General features: G+C 40.1%; 2 protein-coding genes across 7 annotated transcripts in view; both read right to left on the bottom strand.

The window, feature by feature from the left end:
- The window catches only part of RABGAP1L (RAB GTPase activating protein 1 like), a 228,283-nt gene that overhangs the window by 136,299 nt on the left and 67,939 nt on the right, over window positions 1–24,045 (bottom strand). The window lies entirely within an intron of this gene.
- Window positions 11,173–12,258, bottom strand: GPR52 (G protein-coupled receptor 52; the record flags this gene model as incomplete). Its single annotated transcript, XM_083867897.1, has 1 exon — window positions 11,173–12,258. The coding sequence occupies one exon, from the start codon at window positions 12,256–12,258 to the stop codon at window positions 11,173–11,175; it is 1,086 nt and encodes a 361-aa protein (XP_083724023.1).

The following is a 24,045-nucleotide window of genomic DNA, read 5'->3' as shown; positions in this document are numbered from 1 at the left end:
TTCCCATTCTAAACCTAACTGAATTCATCAAACTCCAAGAAGAATGGTATCTAAATTTAACACAATGTATGCTAATATTGCCCTAATTTTGAAAGGAAATGATTAATAAGAAAGCAGGTCAGCTCAAACACTGCCAGACATGCTGCTGCAAAGAACCAGAAGTGAAGGGACTGAATCAAGGTAAATCATTCTTGTCCAGCTCTAACAGCAAGAGCCACAACCTGAACTTGATTTAAACCCATGAGGTTATTTTGTTATGGACAATTCAGGCAGAAGAATAATAAAGTGAAGTGTGGCTAACAACTTCCTGTTATGCACAAAGTTCTCACAGGATGGAAAAAAGGCTCCTTGCAGCAGCAGCCAAGGAAGCAAATATCTAACAAAAAGTTCTGCACATCATAAAATAGTTACAGAACAGTTTTCTGGTTTTAAGGTAACACTTTCATATAAATAGAAAAAAAGGTTTTGCAGAGTCCCACACACACTCCCTGTAGCAGTTGAGATTCCAACTCTGATGTTGCATTTTCAAACAGTCCATCAGACAAACTGGACAGTAACTGATGACAGCAACAAAAGTAAGACTGAGTCTGTAATCTAGTCATGGAATGGTGAATATAAATGCCTTTTATATTCATATGGTCATATTTCACTTCAAGGAAAAATGGCAATATCTTGTTAAATTAAAAAAAAAATCAAAGCAATACAACTGGGGGAAAGGGAAGACTCGACAAAGAAACTAAAACTGAATTTAGTTAAACTCTTTGGAGACACAAAGTAGAGATACAAAGTTTTTAAAAGTATAACCCAAGGCTATTATTTGAGCTATTCAGTGTTTACCACAACCATCTATATTTAAAGAGGTTTTTTACTCACGTAAAATACTATAGCATAATATTTCTAGAACTAGTGTTTTCACATGCTCTAAAAAATAAAGCTGTTTTCAAATCCTGCCTGTCAATTCACTTATTATAAAACCAGATAGAAAATCTGAAGTGCAGTGTAGCAAACCAGAGCTAAGTGCTCTGTCCCCATCCTCTTTCACAGTCTATGATTCCTTAGCAGTATTGTTTAACAGAGATGAGGAATGGGATTTTTGGTCCATATGTTACCATATTGTCTCTCCAGCCGAGCACACACACACAGATGCACATTTGTTTCATTAGCAATGCTTCTGCTCCACTCCAGGCTACTGGGAAGGAGGTCCAGGGAGTCATGGGGGCAGCTGCACAAAAATCAGGAGTTTAGGGTTTGCCGTATCACTGTGAGGCTGAATGTGCAAAACTAAGTCAAACTTCCTTAAAGTTCCAAGGGTCCCTGAGGGAATGGGAATTTTCTTGCAGCAGGAATGAAGGGTGAATGATACTTAGTGATATTCACCTGTACTGAGTTTGATTTCTATAAAAATGTACATAACAGCACTAACACACAATCATACTTAAAAGCTGCAGAAATGCTTTTGGATAAAAATACTGCAAAGTTTTAAAGATTTCTAGACTGCAAACATTGTTAGGAGACATATTAGAAATGTCTGCCAGTGCCCACACCTTCCCTTTTCAGTATTTTAAATTGCCAGTGACAACAATATTTCCAGTACAGGAACAGAAAAAATTCCTACAGTATAATCTAAATATCCACCTGAAATTTCAAAGTTTTCTGTACAAGCACTTTTCTTTTGAAATAATAATTACTCTGTAAGAAAAAACCCGAAAATACTCGTGGTCTTGCAAGCTTCTGCAAGCACAACGAGAAACTGTGCTCCATGAAAATGAAAAAGACAAACTCAGTCATCAAAATAACTTTAAAGCACTGACATCCAAAACTGCAATTTTGCCTGACATTTTCCCATCTTTTCCACAACATGAAGAAGAGCAAGAGAATTCAAGCTAGCCTGAAGGTGCAGGAGTACATGGAGCTGCAAAACAGGAAAACAAACTGGAGCACAGACAATCCACCTCATGATTTAGGCACTCAAATCTACCAAAGGAGGGACCAAAAATCCACCTTAAAACAAAAAATAAAATCACAATTTATTCACAGAACATAAATACCAATACTGGGTTTAAAAGCAAATGAGAAAATGTTATTAGGGGCAAACCTATGTTAACTGATCCAGTTATAAATGAAAGAGTAGGATGGAACAGCCTTCCTCTCTAAAAAGCTAACAAGGATATATAGTTGTGGAGATTTGCTGACAGGCAGAGCTGTTTCCAATTCTATAAATACATCAGTGACAGTTCTTCCCAGATCTAGTTTGAGTTCTGGTTTAATTTCTTGATAGATAACACATAATTTCAGACAACAGGTAACATTCTGCTGATCAGGAGAGGAACGATGTTGCTGGACTGGATCCTCATCACAGCTCATCAGGGTATTTGCTTCCACTTTGCTGGTGCTTCATTATTAACTTTGGGGACTGCAGAAATACTTGAGAAAACAGCAGTTAGTTGTTGGGAACTGCAAACTATGAGTCCTCAGCCACAACAGGCTGTCAGGGCAAAGAGATTTTATCAAGGAGTTTTTTATTCCTTCTTGAATATAACATGGCAGTCCCTGCCCTTTCTTTTATTCCATAGGTTGGATACAAGTTTTCCAAGGATGAAAGGGAGGACTTGCTGGACTTGTGCTGAACCAGGTGCACACTGGTTGGGGTACTTGACTTACTCTTGTAGAAAGTCAGCAGCCCTGCTCTTGCAGCAGGCTTCTCTTTGGCTTCTAAACAATCCTGGTATTTACCTGGGGTTAAAAAGCCCTTTCTGCTATGACTGCCTATAAAATAGCTTGGCTCTAACCTACTCTCTCTCTCTCTCTCTCTCTCTCTCTCTCTCTATATATATATATATATATATATATATATTATTATTAATTTTTTTAAAGTAAAAGTATATTCCTAAATATTTGATCTCAGAACTAGCAACACAGTTGCCTTTACAACTGCTTTGTTGGTGCTTTTCCAGAAGGTATTTTGCTTCTGTAGCAAGAAAAGATGGAGACAGTTGATGATAGTGACACTTCCCTCACTGCCACCTTACACACACATACAGAGACACACTCCTCCTTAAAATCTCTGAAATTTTTTAACCCATTTCAGCTTTTACCAGACAGAAAGTCTTTGGTCAATGCATCCCATGATTCACTATACACACGGTTTGTTTTCATAGTGCGACTTTGTTGTTGTTTTTTGAGTTTTTTTCTGGAACAGAAACAGTGAATAATCATATCCAGTTCTGCCTCAGGACAATCCCAACCTCACAGATTTCTCAAACTCCCCTGTACCTTAATTCTCTTTTCTAAGTTGGAAAATCCTAGAGACTTTAACTCTCCCCTAGAGAAAAGGAGTCCCTTTGCCATTGCTCAGAATTCCTCCTGTGTAACTACCATGGACTGACTAGTTACAGCTGGGATTCAAGGTCATCACATCAGGGTGATGTTAGAGATGATTTCTCCTAATCTTCTCCTTATTTTTATAATTACTAATATCTCAACACTTTTTGGTAAGCCATGGCTCCTTAAATTACCATCTCTTTAAGGTGATGTACAGAAATCCCAAACTCCCTGACAGAAAGCAGATTCAATTCATTTTATTATTGTATGAAAAGCAAGACCTGCTTTTCTTCAGAATTAATATTTACATTTCATCTCTTGAATTTCATCTGCCCCTGGAAATCCAAATCTTTCCCAAAACAAATTATCAGCAGCTATTCCTCTTCACATACAACACATTTCAAATGTCTTTATATCAATTTAAAGCATTTTCATCTTGGTATAATTTATTTTTAAACTAAATCAATACCATTATTACAAGAGCACTTGGTTATGATTTTTATTTTCATATTACAGGCATTACTAATGCAACGAATTTCATAAAATAAGATGATCACTGAAATCCAGTTATATCAATGACCAACCATAGGAGAGACACTTTTCCCAAAAAAAGGGCAGAAAGTGGACAGAACTTCCAGCAGCATTTAAACAATAACTTTCTTGTTCCACCACCAGAATCAGAGGAAATACAACAGACAGATGAATTATCTCCATAAACCCCATCCAAAATACTGATTCATCACCAAAATAGAGGGTTTTTTTAGCAACACTTACAAACAACATTAGAGGTAAATGTTTCAGCCCAGCAGAGGATGCTGGAGAACTTGTTATCTGTCACTGATGCTCCTGCCAAGACACCTGAAATCTGGTGAACGAGGTACTGCAGTATTTCTCTCAGATACAAGGAAATGCAGCCTGAGTACATTTCAGACTGAAGTTCCCTTCAAGGACACGACCTTTCCAATACTCCATAAAAGCTTTTACATGAGTCAAGTGAAGAACACAGCTGCAAACCAGCAAAACTAGATTGAAAGTTCCAATTTAAAATTGCACTTCAAAACCTCAAAAGCCAGAGATCAAGTAAAGCAGAGCCAGAAAATGAAAATAATTAATTGGAGCTCCCAAAGTAAGAGATCACAGAAAATATGTGAGTCCTGAGTTAAAATATCAGAAATCTTGAACATAATTTCATTATGACAGCACGTAGTTCTGCTTATATCTGTTAGATTTCTTTCTTTCTTTTCTGTAAGGCATCTTCATAAGCCAACATGAGATAATTGCCTGGACAGTATCAAATATCCAGTATTACAGAGACAGGAGTTTTGGATAAACATCTTCCATTTACAGCCCGTGTTTGCTGTCTTGGCTTTGGTAATTTCAGCGCATACTTGGAACTTATCCAACTTGAGCCACAATGTGGTCCCCAAAGCCCCTGAAATGCAGGAAAAACTTCCACAGAAATCTTGCCACTATTTACAATCCCTATGTACATACAGTTGCACTGAAACTCCCCATAAAAACTACAGTGCCTAAAAATCTACCTGATTATAATAAAATTCTCATATGAAGATGACAGTTTTGGCGTGTTGAGGGCACAGATGCAAACCAGACTATTCTGCTCTTGACCTAATTCATTACTCACAGCATATAGCTCTCTCATTTTTTTAATTACAGCCAATCTCCTTACCGTTAAAAACCCTGATAACCACAGCCCTGGAAAAGTCTTGCTGAGGCAGTTTAAGGCATTGTTGCCTTCAGCTGTCTCTCACCCCATCTGTAGAGGATTCACTTCATGAGTAAGAGTTTGAGCAGAGGACAGGCACATGCTCCAGCCCCACACACCAGTACCCAAAAATGGGTTTGTGCAGAGCTGCCAACGACCCCAAACAACCCAGATATGAGGAGGTTCAGTCAGTGCCCTTCTGAAGGCAGAACAAATCTACTCTACCACAGAAAACATCATTTAGAATTCCAAATTTAGTTGCTCCCTAAGAAGGACTTTTCCATAATACCTGCACAAGCATAAACAGCACAGGAGAGATGATAAAGGACTGGAAACCCTCACCTAGGACAGGTATTTGAAGACATTCCTGCCCAAAGTGTATGAAATTTGAAGTAGTACATGTTTTCACAAGTAACTTAGGGCCCTCTGTTATACTTGTCTGTTATACCCTGTCCCTCACTTAAATATCTCATATAATGGACTTTTACCATGATGAGAAGAATTTGTGCTTATTGAAATAACATACAGAATGGAAGAAGAAAGACATTTCATTTAAAGGAAACAAAGAACAATGCTGTCAAGTTGCAGGAGTGCCCTCAGATGACAACACTGACAGCTCTGAGCTTCACCCTCTCAAAACCTTGTCTCTTTTTCTAACACTGCCAGCTGTACATTTCAGATTGTGAGCTTTGAGGCAGGGATGAGCATCTCACAGGAAAAAAGGAACTCTTTTCTCCCTGGTAATCACTGCACTTAGGAAAGTTTCCTTTTGCTCCCAGTCACCTTTCTGTTGTCCAGACGGAGTCTCAGGGTGGTTAAAATGAAAGCCTGCAGCCCTGCTGTCACAGTCTGCTCCAGAGGGTTAAGTCTGGCAGCAGACAGTGTCAGACTGGGATAAAGTCCCAAACATTTTACTGCCTGAAATTACTTTTCCCAGCCACTCATCAGTGCAGCTGAAAGCACCTTATTTTCATCCTACCTTCCATAGTACCTGCACAAAGGAGGAGCCCAAAGAAATCATGTGTGTAAAATTGAGGGTTTTCAGGATTTCCTCAGGGCTGTGTTGGGGCATGGAGCCATTAACAGTTTCTTCTCCATTCGCATCCCACTCCTTTAGCACTTACAGCTCACGGATCTCAGGGGATTGTCCTAATATCAGGTGGGGAAAGGAGCAATTTCTTTACAGAATGACTAGAAAAATCCATGTGTAGGAAGCTGCTCTTAAATGCGCTCCTAGATTGCTTTCATCCCATCAACAATAATGGCACAGGCTTTGGTTAAAATGCTGACATCTATGTACAAATTCAGTACATAGAATAAAATTATATGTCTATGTAAAATGGGAGGAGGAAATTAGCTTAGCCTGAACTCTGTATTTGGTTTAGCAAAAACCATGTAATCTTTGGAAAGTGCTATCTTGAAGCAATGTTTCAGGCAACACTGCAAATGACAGGAAAACACTACCCCCGTGATGCTGCCCTTTCTGGAAAGGTCTGAAATTAATTGGCACCTAGTTAACAAAGCAGGGTTTGGTTTGGCCACGCAAATGACACACATGAAAACTTTCAGTGAAAAAATCCCAAGGAAACAATCAAATCTAGTTCTTCAGTAGAAAGATGCACCATTCTATCCATAAAAAAAAAGAGCCAGAGAGAACAGGGAGCAGAGAAGGCTTAAGTTTCTCCTTTTGGTGACAGGGACAATAAAACTGGAAGATCTGCAAATCAGCTTGTGCTGGTGGATGGCTGGGGAGGCCACTGCCACCTTCAGTGACATTTCTCCCCGACAGCAACTCCATCCTGCTGGACCTCTGGTGCTGCTCCCTGGCACACAGCCCCAGGAGCCTGGTGCTGCAAGGGAGCTGGAAAGCTGCTGAAGGGAACAGCAGGGCTTGGGCTCACAGACACAGAACCCCACCATTCCAACACCTACTTTAAACAAATAAAGATTTATGTATTTATGTGTTTAGCTACAACTGTAATATGGAAAGATAAAACAGCTCCACGTTGACATGAAGTGGTTATTGAAATAACTCATCATTAAATCTCGATTGCTAATATTGACTGCTAAGTTAATTTAAAACTACATTTTACTGCTTTTGTTGAGTGTAAAAACTAAGTGCACTCAAGGATATTTCAGTGACAAACACTAATGAATGAAAATTAATCATAAAACCAATAAAACCACTATTTTTAAAAGGTTTTACTAAACTACCTGTGAAAGGCAGCTCAATAAAGAAACTTCCCAACTTTTTAACAGAGGAAGGACAAAGACTGCACGAAAATAAAACTTGCACAGTATCTCATGCTTTACTGAGTGCAATTACAAAATGGATTCTTAAGCAGAAACTGGAAAAAAAAATCTTACTATAAGACAATAAGTAAACCTTAAAAGATAGCAATGTGGTTTTCATTGCCATAGTTCCCTTTCCTGTTAAAGAACAGTATTTAAAGAAGAAATTTACTCAGCCAGAAAATAAGGAAGCACACAAAATTTGGGGAAGAAAAGAATACTTTTCTGGTAGTTCTTTTGCTGCCATTACACAGGTTTTTGGACTTTTCATTAGGCTGCAGACATGAGGTTCCAAAAATGGTAAAGCAATCGACCTTGACATTGCCCCTGGTATGCTGCAAGCATAAGTATTCCAGAGAAATGTAACAGCACAACATAATCTATCTGCATAGAGGTGTTTTATGTGTATATATATATATATATATATATATATATATATATATATATATATATATATTTGTTTACTTATCTAGCAGGCTCATAGCTTCATTTCCTCTTTCAGTATTTTACATCTATTTCCTTTTTTATTAGCTGCATTATCAATGATGATTTTTTCACATCAACTTCTTTAGTCAGTGCCTGATCTCCTATTTACCAGGTATTTCATAAATCATACAGATCTTCAGGCACATTAAAGTGGGAGCCAGCTTCCAAAGTATCATTGTTTAATCAGGTTTTCATACAAGAACATGCAGCTTTATATAATGACAGAATAAAAATCAAAAGTGACAGATTGGGTGACTGGAATTTCTGTGGCTTTTTAAACCCATTAAAATGCCCAGCCTTCTAATTCTGGAAGAGAATTTAGCACCAGCTGGAATCCTCAGACAGCATTAGTAAACAGTAACAAAATGTCCCTCAAATAAAGATTTTAAATGAGTTTAGAAAACACTTCCACAAAATGAAACACACATAGTAAATTTAAATATTCATGTTACTGACCAGGTCAAATCCTGTCACCTGGGACACAGAAAGAAGAAAAGCAATACTTCAATCTGCTGAGGATGTTTAATTTGACAGATTCCAGGAGACTTATAGAGAATAGGGTGAAATGTGACTTTTACAGCAGCTGAAATTCAGAGTCCAGGTAAGCAAATTAGTGTTCCTGCACCAACAACATGAAGCCAGTGTTCAACAAACCAAAAAACTTTAAAAAGGGGCTGAAGGACCTTGGAACCTACAAGCTGGTTCCAGGGTATTGGATTTCTCTTATATTCTCTCCCTCCAAGAACAGCCTGAGGAAAAAGGAAACCTCTAGTTCCACCCAACCAATGCACACACTAAACAGGATGGCAAAGAGGAACATTATTGCTAACTGTGCCCCTCAGGGTGAGCAAACTGTGGTGCAGCCCCGAGGCCAAGCCCCACCTCTGACCCACCATTTTCAGGCAATAAACCTGAAGCTGCTGTCCATCAACTGCACTTGCTGAGGGCACACAAACAGGGTTTTACTAAGGCACAACTGAGCCAAGTGAGTTTGCGCTGGTGTTTGACACATCTGGAGTTACAGTAGCGCAGTCACAACAAACATCTGCTGCCCACAGCCCGGGTTCAGTAAAAGGCAGTGCCACTTCAAGCACTTGCTAGAACTTTTCTTGAATTCCAGAAGATCCAATACAAACATGTCACCAGAAATGCCAATGAAAATCAGAAGCTCTAAGTGATCAGCTCTGGAGCACAGATATAAAATGACTTTGCTGGTATGAAACCAGCCCCGTGAATTGTGAGAAATAAGATATTTCATTGCTCCCTGTCTAAGTCTTGCTTGCTGAGGGCCTACTAAGCAGGAAAAAAAAAAGACAAAAGAATGACAAAACTAAATGAATCCAAGTCATGTTTGTAGGAAGAGTTGAGGTTACACAACCATACAGAGCAGCAGTGAGCCAAAAGAGCCTCCTGAAATAAACATGAACTCATCAAAAGAAGGCAGCAAATACATTCCCATAGCCATGGAGCGCGACGAGATCCAGGTGAAAGACATTACTCATTTTTCCCTAATATCTGTGAGACCTGGGGGTCAGCAACAGCTCAGCTCAGCTCAAGGAATGTTTCAAGTCATGTCTGAATGTACTTTGAAGATGTGCAATGTCAGAAATCAGAATACCAACATTTCAGACATCAAGTAAACAGCTTTGAAATTTGGATTTGGAATTGTTCACTCGAGTCCTAACCCAAAAGGACTTTCCCGGGGAACAGAGTGTAACATCAGGGAACTAACGCCAAGGCTGAGTTTGATTGACATAATACTACTTTATTCCGTTGTTTCAACTTTCTTACAGGTTTAAAAAAATGTACAGGGGTTCAGAACCACCTCAACAGAACAAAGAGTCAAACCACAAGTGTGCACACGTGGTCAGCTTTCATTACAAAAAGTAATAGGCACAATCTTTACATATGCATTTTGGTGAAAGAAGGAATAATAGTGCAGTGGTAAAAGGCACCAATAATCAATAACTGGGCCTTTTTTAAAAGCCAATAACCATCTAAGAAAATTACATTTGGTTCAAAGTTGTAATTTAAATATTGTATCGACTGGCATGCATCTGAACCCCTGGCAATTTATTACACAAACCTAATGTGTGCCTTTGCAAAATCAAAAAGATTTCATCAGTGGACCTGAAAGTCAGTTCAGTACAAAAGGACACACCAAAGCTCTTGGCCTGTATTTAGCACTAAACTATCTTGTTCACCTCCTCTGAGAACACGTGTCTAACAAAGAGCTGCACAGAAGTATTTCTCTTAAAGCAAGTGTAAATTTTTTTATCTTGTAGCATCGACCTACTCCACGTGGTATGAAAACATTAGGCACAGACCACAATTTCGTTTTCTCTTAAAAAAAACCACAGTATGTGCAAGTGAGGTTCACACAACAGACTGACAGCTACAACAGTAAGCTCTTTAGATTTCCTAAAGAAAAGAGTCAGTTTTGATTTTCTAAGTAGTGCTGCACACTGCTGTGTGCCATTATCATATCTGCATTAGGAGCATCTGTGGAACCAGTAAGGAAAAGCTTCAGTACACCCTAAAGGACACTACATGGACACCATGCGCTGATTGAACTGGGTCAAGAGAGTGAACCACTGGAGAAATCATGGTACATGGGCAGCTGCAGCCAGCCAGGGGAGGCAACTGCTTCCTGCAGAAAGAATGGTTTGGAACTCAGGTTACCTCACAGGGGCCCCCAAACTCACCCACCTGCACACAATGGAATAAAAAGGGGAAAGCATGAAAATAAGAAGGGGAAATGAGAGGGAGAGCTTCTGTGGAAGTTGTAATCAAAGGTGCCAGGTTATCACAAAGTGTCATTGCCAGGGTGTGGTTTATGCACTGCAGATTTCTTGTACAACTGAAAATTGCAGGACGTGAGCAAAGATAGAGCTGATTATTACCTGCAGTATCTACTACTGTCCTCAAGTATATAATTTACGCATAGATGCATACTGTTGGTGTTGATTGCTTCCTCTTAAATGTATTAAAATTCTGAGGGCTACAGTACATTCTGACACAAAGACAACTTGTCTACCAGGGGAAAATGGAAGGTAGTAACTAACTAACTAACTTGTTTTAGGAGGAACCTCCTCTGATATGCTAGTTGCTTCATGCCCTTTGGAAGATTTTTATTTCTGACTTTCTTCATCATCTCTGTTGAACTGTTCTCCCGACAATTTCACCAGAGTTCAGTGACCCTTCTTACTGCCTTCACCTTTTCCAGGATCCCTTTTAAATCCACTCTAACACCGCGACAAGCTGTTCAAGTAAACATTTCTCTCTGGCAACTTGCCAGATACCACAAACACTATCAAAACTCAGCATTTGATTACATGCACCGGTTTTCTTTAAATGGAGCAGGAATTAGCCCGTTTCCTTGGCTTAGGGTCCCGTACATCCCTGTCCGTTGAACACACACAAGATGAACATATTGTCTCTGACAGTCTCCGCAGTCCCAGCCTGAAAACGCTGTTGGAGAGGCTATATATCACACAGTTGCAGAAACTATTGCTTATAGCAAGCCACGTAGTTAGGAAGGAGAGAGCTGGGTTTTCCAGCACCCTGGAGCTCTCCAGCAGGAAGTAAATGATATAAGGGAGCCAGAGCACGTAGAAGACGCTGGTGATCCGGAACAGAACCATGGCGTAGCGGCGCTCGGGGCTGTGCCCGCTCTCCCCGGCACCGTCCCCCTCCTGGTTGGGAAACCGAGCCCTGCGGTCACTGATCTCTTTGGTGTGCTGCCGGCAGATTTTAAAGATGTGGAAATAGGTGAAACATATGACAAAGGCAGCAGGAGCATAGAGTAAGCACACGATAAAGCCAGTGAAGTAGGCATTAGTTAGCCAGGAGGTAGCACACCATTCAAAAATATCTCCGTGGTAACCGGGTTTTCCCCAACCAAAGAAAGAAGGCAAGAAGATCAGGCAAGAGTATATCCAGATCAGGCTGATGCAGAGTCTCAAGCGACAAGGTGTGACCAGTTGGTTATAGGAGAGAGGCTTGGTTATAGCCAGATAGCGATCCACACTGATGCAAGCCAGACATGCCATAGAGACGCTTTTGAGCACAGAGATGATGTATCCGAAAACTTGACAAGTCAAGGACTCGTGGACACCTGTTGAGTAGTGGAGCAGTGACAAAGTAGGAACCAAGCAGCTGACTCCAACAAAAAGATCAGCATAGGCCATGGTCTGAATAAAATAGCTGGTGGTGTAATGATGCAGGAGCGGAGCACAGTGGAAAACAAATATCACAGTTAAGTTACCCGCAATAATTAAAAATGTTAGCAAGACAATAACGACCGTCTCAAGGATACAGATGTCAACTGCATTGTAGTGACCAAATCCAAGAGGGCAGGAGAGGTGCTCAGATATGTTCATAACACTACTGCTCATATTGAGAGTCCTCCATTCAATCCATCGGGACTGGTTCATGTTTTGTGCTTAGGGAGCAGTGCAATCTGAGCCTTAGTGGGCAGGTGACCTGCTGAACAGCAGCTAAACTCTGCTTCAGCCTCTCACGGTCTCTCTCTGCAGACACTGCCAGTGCTTACATGGGAGAGGATAAGAGTCCCATGGCTGTTGATGCCTCCTCAGCATCAGTGCATCACCTCTGGCACACCTTGGCTTTAAGGAAAGAACGAAAGAAAGAAACAGAGAGAGAAAGAAAGAAAAGAAAAACAAAAGCCAGAAAGAGAAAGGCCACTGATCAGCTCCTCCAGTGCTCTTGACTCATCTTTAGCAAACAAAAGGCACTTCTAAAACAAACAGAAATAAAAACTGACAAAAGAGACACGTTCATTTCCCAGGGAAGGAGGGGAGGGAAATCTCTGACTTATTTTCCTGAGAAAGTCGTTTACTTTGGTATATACAGGGGAGAGGGAGAGGAAGGGAAGGAGGAACCTCAGTACAGCTCAGGTTTCCTGGACCAGCAGCTACCGGAGATAATCTTTATGTCTTAGGTTAAATCACAGACTGATTGGAGATTAAAAGAAAAAGTTCATCCTCTAATGCTGTCTTTTCTTGTTCGATTCAGAAGATGGTATTCCATCTTATCCATGCTATTCATTGGAAAGGTAAGGAAAACATTTTTGTCAAAGTTAATTGCAATAGACTCACCACTAATTGGGTATGAATAATGAATTTTATTTAGGGGGAGACAGGTGGGGGATGAGGCAGATTTGTCCTCTGGCTCCCAAGAAAGAAAACATACATCTCACATACAATGAGGAAGATTGTGTCTATTCATTTAAAACTGAAAATAATTTAAAAATATATTTTGGAGACTCATGTCAATATTTACAGTTCCTTTAAACAGTTATAGTCCATTACAATTACGAATGCCAGAATCATAATTCAGTGTCCCCACAGACAAAATAAATCCTCTTGAATTTAATTTCAGCAATGGCAATTTAAAAGAATCACCTTTAGAAACTCTGCCATCCCTACTACAGTGGATCAGTACCTAGGAGTTATAGGTATATCCATGATATTGCTCACCTCTGTAGCAACAACTGAATCATTTCACAAACCCCCACACAACGAGCTCAGAAGAAACTTCCATCTGCATTCTGCTGGGAAGCTAATGAAATGCTGATTTGACTAGAAAAGCTGCCATTGTTTACTACTCCATTATTCTGTTGCTCAGCTTCATCTTCTCAGGGGTTTAATGTTTCTATATTTATTAGGTGATCTGCATAATAAATAGTTGCTTTTAAAAATTGTTCTTCTATTTGCAGGACATTACCTTGTTCATTTTATTCACAGCTATGGAGAGAAAACATTAGAAGAAAGCATCTTCTGTGTTCAGTTTTAAGTAAATGCTTGATTAGTTCAGGAATCATTAGGCAGGTAATTAAACGTATACAATCTTGTTTTTTCAAAGGCCCCTAAAACGTTAAAACCATCATTAATCCTAAAGTTCCTGAGACTAGGAGACTAGCAGTGAAAATTAATGAATCCACATAAAATTATCTCCAAGGTCATTCAGCTGGCATTTGCTTTAAGTCTCTTTAAAAGTATCAGGATCACTCTGATGTTTCTGATAGTCCTTGCCGTGTCTTCAGGAGGAATTTCAGATACTAGGAAAGCCAAATGTTCAATTCTGTCGCAGCACTTTGAGAGAAAGCATTCTTTTTGGAGTTAATTTCCTGTCGTGCATCGCCACGCTGTACAGAAAGTCCTTTCAGATTTTATAACATCCCCGAACATTTCCGCCTATTCGCTCCCTTTGTCTATAAGCCACAGAGCACGTACAAAAATCACTCCTTCCTCCAATTCCCTGCTAAAGCAATAGAGAAGCTTTCTCACCTACAGGCATCCTCACCAGCCGCTATGTCCAATACTTGTCAGGGAGTCCTGTCAGCGCGGTGCGGCTGGAGCGGCTGCCGCTGCCTCCCTCCCTCCCGTGTGCTGATTGCCTGCACCTGAGCCCGCTCCTCCTCCTCCTCTCCTCCTGCTGCTGCTGCTGCTGCTCCCGCCGCAGCCCGGGGCTGGAGCGCTCCCGGCACAGCCAATGGCGCCGCCCTGGCACCGGCACCGGCAGCGGAGGGAGCCCCGGGATCCAACACATCCCTCCGTGAGACAGGTGCGTGCACAGTGCAGACACAGCCTGATCAACCAGCGGCGTCACCCCACTCAACTGTTCACTAAAACCATCCCACACGGTATTAATTAATTAAAGGGCACGCACCTTTTAATTATCACCTGCCGAGGTTTAGCTTGGTAAAGTATCTGCTAGAGTTCCACACAAATTCTCTAGTCTTCCTTAAAAGACAAAATTACAGCCCCCTTTTTAATTACATCCCCAAATTGATTACTTCCAAACTTAACTCATGTATGTTACAAACCTCACCTGTACCCATTTTTTATGCTGTACCAGTATTAGCAGTACCCCAATAGCTTCAGCATCAGTTTACATACAAATACTTGTAACACATCATTTTCCAAACTGAACCAATTAACTCAGCTCTCTACTCCTGCAAACAGATGCAGCTATTCCCTGATTAAGTACTCAGAACTTTTGTTTACTTCATGCTTCCTAAAAATAAACCCAGCCACAGAAGTACAACCATCACAGTTATCTTACACAGACACTCCATACATCCTTAGACACTGAAACAGCAAATTTAGATACCAAAACACCAAGCACAGAACAGCATTTTGGGCTTTGGATCAGCACAAGACGTGTCTTGGAGGCTTTAACCAACCAAGTCATTAGGAACTACAGTGATTTAAGTCCTTCCAGTTCCGTGGCAAACCAAAGGCAAAATTTTAATAAGCTGCTCCTGAGTTAACATCTTGTATTTCGAGTATAGCCTGGAGCAAATGTCCAAGTCTGAATGACAAGTCTGTAGCAATGTGAGGCAGCACAAACTGCAGCAGTGTGAGAGTGGTTTGCAGTAAGGGCATTCCAAAGTCTTCTATCAGAGGATTTAAGAAAAAATTAAACTATCTCCAATACCTCAGAATGGTAAATGGCTGCAACAACAGACTTAATGACTAAATTTAGACCCTGAGCACAGCTTTAAGCCCCAGTTATCCATACCAGGACAGAACAATAAAGAGTAATTTTTATTCCTCCTTTTCCCACTCCTCCTGTGGGGGCGGAGGAGGAGGACAAACACTTGCACAGGCATGGCAGTGACCAGCACTTCTCCCTGGGACAGATCGTGGTTGGCACCAGGAATGGAAAGGGCCAAAACACTTCAAAATGGACATTAGGGAGCCTCAAAGGTACACAGGGGCATGAGCTAAGCAAAGGCACAGCCTGACAAAGCAGAGCACAGGAACTACGTGCTCAGGACATCCTGCTCCACACAGATTTAACGACTGGTAACTACTAAAGCTTCCAAATGTCACAGTAACCATTGAGTCACCTTGCTGTCAGGTCAGCCCCAGCTGGTGCCTGCTGTGTGTGCCCAGAGTGCTCAGCCCTGAGAACAAGCACTCCTGGCAGCCACAGGATCCAGGTCTGCTACAGAAACCCAGGCTCTGCTGAGCAGGAAAATCAATGGCAACCTCTGCTGGTTGGTTCTAGATGCAGGTAAAATGTGCTCTCTAAAGAAATTTTAGCTAAAGGGACAAAGTGCTTCAAAAGCAGGGAAGTTTGACTTCTTTGAGCATAGGAGCAGCCTTCCTTCACTACCAAAAAACCAGTCATGCTGTGAGCTGCCAGTGGCTTTATCACCTCAGGCACTCACTATAAACTGCACCATGCTGACAGCACTAAATTGTGTTGTTTTACAGTACATTTACATTTATACAGGACATTTATAAAGTACAGTATATTTAGAGGCACATGAAAATTAAGCAGAAATCAGCTAGTCCTGATGAAATGATGCAGTTACAGAGGGAAGTTTACAAAATGTACCAATATCAGAATGTTGTATCACAGGCGACACCTTAAAAGCTCCATCAGAAATGTTTCTTTATTTGGAAATTAGAGGCATATTTGGGCCTCTGGCACAGTTTTAAACAAAACCTGCTTCAGGATTTTTTTAAATTTGCATTTTAAGAGAAGGAAGTGAGAAAGAGAAAAGTTCTATTGGAAGGATTGTCTTACTGGCCTCAAGGCAGCATCCTACAAGCTGCACAAGTTCCCATAGCTGGTTACACCCAGCTGGTGGACTGAGCACCCTTCTAGCTGAATGGAAGGAGCAATTCCACACCTTCTTTATGAATGACATCAGCTAGAAACAACACAGGTCGCTACACAAAACAGAAGGCTCACACCATCTGATCCTGCTGAAAACAGAGGGGATGTGGTAGGAGCATGAGCTTTGTATATGCAAAGCAAGGCTGTGAAAGCAGTGCTGATGTGTGACCCTGAAAGGAAACCAGAAAGCTTCTCAGACAGAAAATGTCCATATGGAAGGAGATTTAGAAGCTCCAAGGAAGAAAACAATCTATTAGTCATTCTATTTGGAAAGGAATAGCAATATTTATTTGCTAAATCCTTTGTTGTAAGGAAACAGGACTGATAGAAGCAATCCCTGCAGTGCACAAAGCAGCATCTCAATCACACTCATTTTTAGTTTGAAGTCTTCCCTTGTTAAATTTTTGGATGGTCAGCTGGATTAAATGGGCAACAATAATTTCTGTAAAATCTTTCTGAAAGGCACTGATGAGAGCAAGAAGCTGCAGCTGAGAGTGCAGGATGAGGAACACAGTAGTTATTTATTTAGATGCAGACCTGAATGACAGTGTTGATAAACATACCAGCTCATCAGCTTCTATTTTTTCGGCCCAACTCCTTATTTTCATTGTTTTACAGCTTTTTTTTTTTTTTTTTTTTTTTTTTTAATTTTTTTAAATTTTTTTAAATTTTTTCTTTTATATACTTTCTCCTAAGCCTAAAGGACAAAGCCATTTCTTTCCGTTTGCTTTATTTTTAACTTAACTACCTCTGGCATTTACTTGTCCACGTATGTTATGGACACTCTGGTTTTGTTTTTAATGCTTCCAGAATAATTCTATTCTATAAAGCTTGCAGCTGTAGTGCAGCTTAAAGTACCAGAGGAGGAAAGAAAATAATTTGCTGCCTTAAAAATTGTGCGTATGTGTAGGGTTTTCTACATCATACTGGTGTTTGAAGTTGCTCTATGAAGTCATATGAGTGCTGTATTTAAGGCAGAAGTCTGTTCTATTTGTTATTTGGAATATAAAGCCTCTTCCCCAAATCCACCCACTCCAGCTGTCTATTTAAAACCTGCCCGAGCGCTCGCGCTCACACACAACACACGGGGATTTTGACCTGAGTGCAGGCATATGATGAGATATAAGAAGTGTCTATATATATAAAAATAAACTCTTTATTTTTATTTTTCTCCAAACAAGCTTAGACTTCTCAAAGCCCTTATACCCTGTGGATACCATCTGACCTTGCTCCAAAGGGAGGGCCAAAGTTCAAAGTCAGATCCAACACCAAATTTAAGCCACGTTGTGCTGGGTTCAACATTCAGCTGAGCTGTGAACATCTCCAAGGACAGAGTTTTCACAGCCTGCCCACAGTTCCAATGTCTGACCACTCTCCCTGGGACTCCCACCATCATCTCAAAATTTTTCTTCCTGGGGTTTGTCATCATCATCAAGACTAAACCCACTTATGCCAGTGGTAAAAACCCAGAAAGGTCAATTCTGAAGGAAACAGGATATTGTAGAAACTTTGAAACCATTTCTCCACCTGCTAGTCTTATTTTTCAGTTCTGCAATCAGAGACCACTTCCTTTCCTCCTCCCTCCCCCCTGTGATCCTAAAGGATGCCATAAATCATTTTAGAGTGCTATATGGCCCACATACCCTGTGCTGCAACAAAGACCAAGAGACACCAAGAACACAGCTGCAGTTCTGAAATGCAGATGCTCCTGTGGAGCTCTCACCTCTTGGGTACAGGAAAAAAGCCAGCACAGGCCTTTTCTGCACTGGGGCAAACTGGATTTGGTGGCAGCAGCAGAGTAGGTTCTGTAAGATGGGGAAGGAAGAGGCTGGTATGTTTGGAGTCAGGGCTGGGGGCAGTTCAGGAGACTGGAAGGGGACAGCAGCCTTCCAAAAGATCAGGAGATGGTGAAGGGAGTTAATGATCCCTTTGCCTTTTACTACTGCTCCTGCAGCAGGCTCAGGTTCAGCCTGCTACTCTGCTGCACTCACAGCTCAGTCCTCTCCCAGCACTGCTGCTAATGATGCAAATATTAGCCAGCATCATGTAAGTGTTGGGTAATTAGGATGCTGTGATGCAGAACAAAAAGAAATGGGCAAATCATTTTTTTAATGTGGATCAGTAGAGAGAGATGGGCATTCACATTTGCAAGTTTATCATGCAGTCTTTTCATGCTGTTAAGCAACAATTACACTGAATGCTTCTGAAGGTTGAAGCTTTCAAATTACTCCTAGTATTATTCATGTATTTCATAAATATTAAGCAAGTTTTTGGAGTAAATGGCTACAATCTCCCATTAAATATTACTGCCTGTGATCTCATGGATTATATTTCATAACATCACAGAATGGTTTGGGTTAGAAGGGATTTTAAAAAGATCATTTTGTTCCAATCCTCCCCACCATGGGAAGGGATGCCACCCAAAGATGCATACAAAGCAAGTATTTTTCTGAATTTCATATAAAAGAACATTTTCCTTAAGGAGGAGCTTCCCTTAAGATGATATTGATGGCCCTACAACAAATTGAACCCACTTTACAAGCTCAGTCCAGATGACAAGTACCACCAAACTCCTGTGCCCTGAATCAATAGAAGTAAAACTCTGTGCAATAAACTATCAATCAAGAAGTGAAATTACTTCAGGGAAATGCTGTGCAGCCAACTGAATGGTGATAATTAACATTTTTCAGGAACCAAAGAGCTTTTGCTTTAAACAGCACATAAGCTACAGAAGGATGGTATTTACTGACTCATCATACATGATAAGAAGCACCAGAAAAACTTCTTAGGATGGCATGAAAAACAAAAAACTAAACATGTGCCCTCAGTTTCATGCATGTGCCACTCACACTAAACCACCTGCTCTTACACTAGCAGCAGTTTAAAAAAGAAAAGGATACTGATAAAACAACACCAACTTACTATCTTCCAATGCTCCCATCTTTCAAGAGACAGTTAAAATATTAAATCACAGGACAAAAGCAATTAAGAGAACTGTAAATAAAGAAATACTGACATACAGAGAATAGTCTGCACAGTGCAGGTAGCATTGCTCTTTCCTTTCCTGTGGGAATCATTTTTCATATTTCAAAATAATACATGAGATATTTTAGAACTGCATTCACTCAAACTTTCTAGGGGCATATTTTGACATAGTTGTACTTTTAATAATACTTTTGTCTGTGTCAAGTCAGGAATTACATTCCATAGATGTTGGTATTCTAAAAGCATATTTCAAGCAGGCACCAAGAAAGCGTATGCTGAAAAGGATTCCAGCTGGCCTGGCAGGAGCATAAGCTCAGTCAGTATTAGCAGTAATTCCATTTCAGCAGAGCCAGAATAAGAAATTTTAAAGCTATTTAAAAAAAAAAATCCCAAACATTGTGATCGCCTGCTTCAATTTTTCACACACTGCAAGCCAAACAGTATTCTTAAACTACAGCATGACCTTTTAAAAGGCAAGCAGTTTTGATTTAATGAGTTCAACTGATGAATAATTTATTGCAGCCTTAATTAGGCAGCCAACTTGTAAGGCCCATGCAAAAGCAACGACTAAGAGCACGAGGATCAAACCCACATAACCCTGTCTTTCAAAATCCAAAGTTTGGATGTACCACAGAATAGTTCCACTTCAGTCTATTTCTTTCTTCTTAGTATTTATTCTAAGTACTCTCTTCTAGTAGTTCTCAGTGAACTGCCATCTCTTATGTGACAAACTCATGGACACAGCAGGAACAGACTGAAATCGACTCTCCATGGATGTGGCCTGGGTTAAACCATCACAGAACATCCTCCCACAGCACCGAGTCTAAGCCAGACGGGCTGGCTGCAAACACCTGCCTGGTCACGCCAACCAGGTGCTTTAGTTGATTACAGAATTGACACATTCCACCCTAAACTTTTCCTTTAATAGATTTCTTTCTTCAAGGATACCAGAGGTGGCTCAGAAAATCATTGAGCAATCAGGATCATCTGGGTAATGAAAGTCACAGCTCCAGCTGTTGGGATGGGCAGAATCAGTTCAGAACTGAAGAGCTGCTGCTCTTTGTTTTACTGCAGGCTCTACTGGGGAGCAGGTGGGAGCAACCCCAAATCTAGTAAATCCAATTCCACTTCTTCTTGAGAACAGAAAAACCCCTAAAAATAATCAAAGTGAATAGTGGATTTTCAGGGCTATTTTAAACTAAGTGTTACTCGGGATTACTACTCCACTACATTGTGAAGAAATAGGAAAGAGAAACATGGAAAGGATATGGCACAGTAACTATTTATAACCTGTAGGGTGGCACAATTTCTTTTTATGGATTTTAAGCTCAGCTTCATTTAGACCAAATCTTCCTCCCAGCTGGAAGTGCTGAAGAGGTATCACTTCTGTTCTCCTCCAGCATGGATCCATACACACTTGCATCAATATCCATAGATGAGAAAGGACACGGAGTAGCTTTCTACTGAGAGTGATCTACAGGGAAAATGTTGCCAGTAACAGGGGAAGTACATTCCTTGGTAACTCAGACATGGAACTCAGAAATGAGAGGTGTTAGGAAAATGCCACTGAAAGCAAGAATTACTGACTTTCCCCCCGCCACAACCCTGAGTTAAAAATTAGCTAATTAAAATTCATAAAGTCATCATACATCTGATAAATATTTTTCAAGATTAATGACATCTAAACACATTCAACTTCCAATAACTAGCAATTTTTGTCTTATTAGATAATGAGGACATTTATATTTATAGCCAGAAATTGGCACATGTAAAATGTTATATGAGCTGAGAAATCATTTATTCTAGAAGAAATACCAAACCTGATATTATCTGCCATCTCTTAAATTAAATGAAATCAAATATATACTTGATCAGAACTAAGAGGAGGTTAAATATAAAGGCAACACTGATATCTACAAATCCTTTTGAAAAGGACACTATCAGGGAATGGAAAACTCAAGTCTATAGATCACATTCAAGGCCAACTTCTTTCGCCAATATTAAGTTCACACATAAACCTCTCCTCTCTGGTCAAGATTATGGCTTGAAGCTGGAGTCAATCTCTTTGTTCATATATTTTAAAGATCTATCACTTCAAACTGCCCCAAACATGGAATATCAACATGCTGAATGCCTCTAACTCAGTGACTTTATAGCCATTCCATATGTTGAAATAAAGATATTAGAAATTACCCTCTTAACAGTTAAGGTTTTCTAATACACCAACTAAAAGAAATAAGAATGAGAGACAGCATTTTTGTACAAAGGAAAGGTTTTACACAAGTGATTTGCATTCATTTTTTTGTGTAAGTTATAAAAATACTCAGTAGTCAGAAAAAATGCCATAGAAACGGAATAAGGCTAGATTTAAAAAAGCCTTATATTTCAAATAATGTTCTAACCCAAGTGCTCACAGGGGATGAGCTTAAGTACATTTCCTTTCACCCCCAAAGAAGGTTCTTTACAAAACAAAGCAAAAAAAAAAGTAAGAGAAAAATGTTACATTCAAAAAGCTATATTTTATTGTTATGGCAACTGATGTGCTAAAAATAAAGAAATAAAGTTGTTATGGCAACTAGAATTTTAAAGGCAGTCAAAAGTAGAATAATCAACATTCTGCTGGCTTAAAATGTAACATCTATGACTCAATTTACAGAAAGAGCTTCAGAGCCAAATAGAGGTTGGGTTTTTTGAGGGGGATTCTGCTTCAGAGATCCCAATTAATACAATTCAAGAGAACTCTAAGGAATGCAAGGGAGCATCTCAAGGTGAGTAGAAAATTACACATTGCAAGTTCTCACAGTCAGGAGGAAGAAACAAACACCTTTTAGCACTTCTCTGATGTGCTGGTGACGTTACCTAGAGCCATAAAATGTATCAGGATGCCCAGGGAAGCTGCGGCTGCCTCATCTCTGGAAATGGCCAAGGCCAGGCTGGATGGGGCTTGGAGCAACCTGGGACAGTGGAAGGTGTCCCTGCCCATGGCCTGAAGGTGAGATTTAAAGTCCTTTTCAACCCAAACCGTTCTGGGATTCCATGATAAAGGTGACTTAATGATTTTAAATTAAATACTGAAAAGTTAGGAAGTACCAAAATTTATTTGTCTGAAGCAGCAGAGTTTTGTCTCTTTATATGTATGGAATTATAAAGATGCCTATGACTACAACATGGTAATACCTTTAAATTTCTGATAGGTCCTTGATGATCATTACAGGACTCCTAATTATACAAGCACTTTCACAACAGAGAACTCTTCTCCTATTCAATATTTCTCAGATTGTCAAAAGTGCTACTTCTGTTTAAAATTAACAGAACTGTGTGCCCTGTGAAACATTCCAAAAGCCATACTGAGACAAGCCTTAATTAATAATAAGCAAAGTATTTAACAGATACTTCAGGAAATGATGACTAGAAACAGTAATTTGGACTGGAAATGTTTGCACTTAAACCATGTATGTAGCATGTGCTGGGATCCCAGTGGAAGCTGGTATTTTAACACAGCAGGTGCCTTTCATTTTGGCTTCACTGCACTGAAAATTAAGGTTGCTACTAGCAGTACTCATAACTCTTTTCTGAACCACATGAGAAGTCTCTCACTACAATCCACAAGAGCTTTCAGGGAGCACAACTAGTGTGGCCAAAAACAGAGCTCAAAGTCAGACTCCTCACTTGCACTTAACGAAGAAGAATCATATTAATTCCTTATTGCAGCAAAAAATCAGATGTACACTGGAAATTCAGATAATAGACAGGGCTGTGCAGCAAGGCTAACACTGAAAATTCAAAACTGTAGTTTTCCTTCCCAGCCCCAGTATTAGTCCTTGAGGTTGGAGACACAGTTAACTCACCCCCTCTCAAGCATCATGTGAAGCCAGCCTTTCTAGAAATGCAAATTATGTACGTAAATATCTTACCTAATGGATCTATGACCAAGGCAACAGCTTCTGCAAAGGAAACTCCATGTACAACACTCACTCTACAGACATTTTCAGGAGTAAGGATAAGTCTTAGACATGGCAATATCAAGACTTTAAATCCAAATTTCAGAAGGATGTCTCTGCTCGGGCTAAAGGATCTGGCTGCCTGTTTCCAAGGCTTCTTGCTGAATCAACCAGACACAGCAGACAGTCCTCAAAAGACAACCAGCAACTGCTGCTCTGAGCTTTCTATGAAATTAGCTTCCTCATTGTGTAATAGCCTAAACTTAATCAAGTGCATGGCTGCCTGAAATATACGGGTTTGAGTTAAAAAAAAAATGAGCAGACATCCAAATATTACTCCTTGACTGCCAGCTGTGTAAATCCACTGCTGGCATTCAGCATCAGTATTCTTGTTCTATCAGGGGCAGCTATTCTGCATTCAACACACATACATGCAAATATAAAAGCATCACCAAAGAATACTCATTCTAGCATTTGTGGGTGGATTTTATCCCTGATATGTATTTATTATGAATTTCCGTTAAAGAAGAATTAGAGAGTCTTCGCAGAAAGGAAAAGGAAATGCTAGACAAGTGACAATAAAGACCAAAAAGAGTTTTCTGGAATTACATTTGCAAACGCATGAAAGAAAGGGTTCCA

This window comes from Zosterops lateralis (genome assembly GCF_965231275.1).
Source record: "Zosterops lateralis genome assembly, chromosome: 9".
Taxonomy (NCBI): Eukaryota; Metazoa; Chordata; class Aves; order Passeriformes; family Zosteropidae; genus Zosterops; species Zosterops lateralis.
Note: the sequence above shows the minus strand (reverse complement) of the source record. Positions and strands in the feature narration are given on the sequence as shown.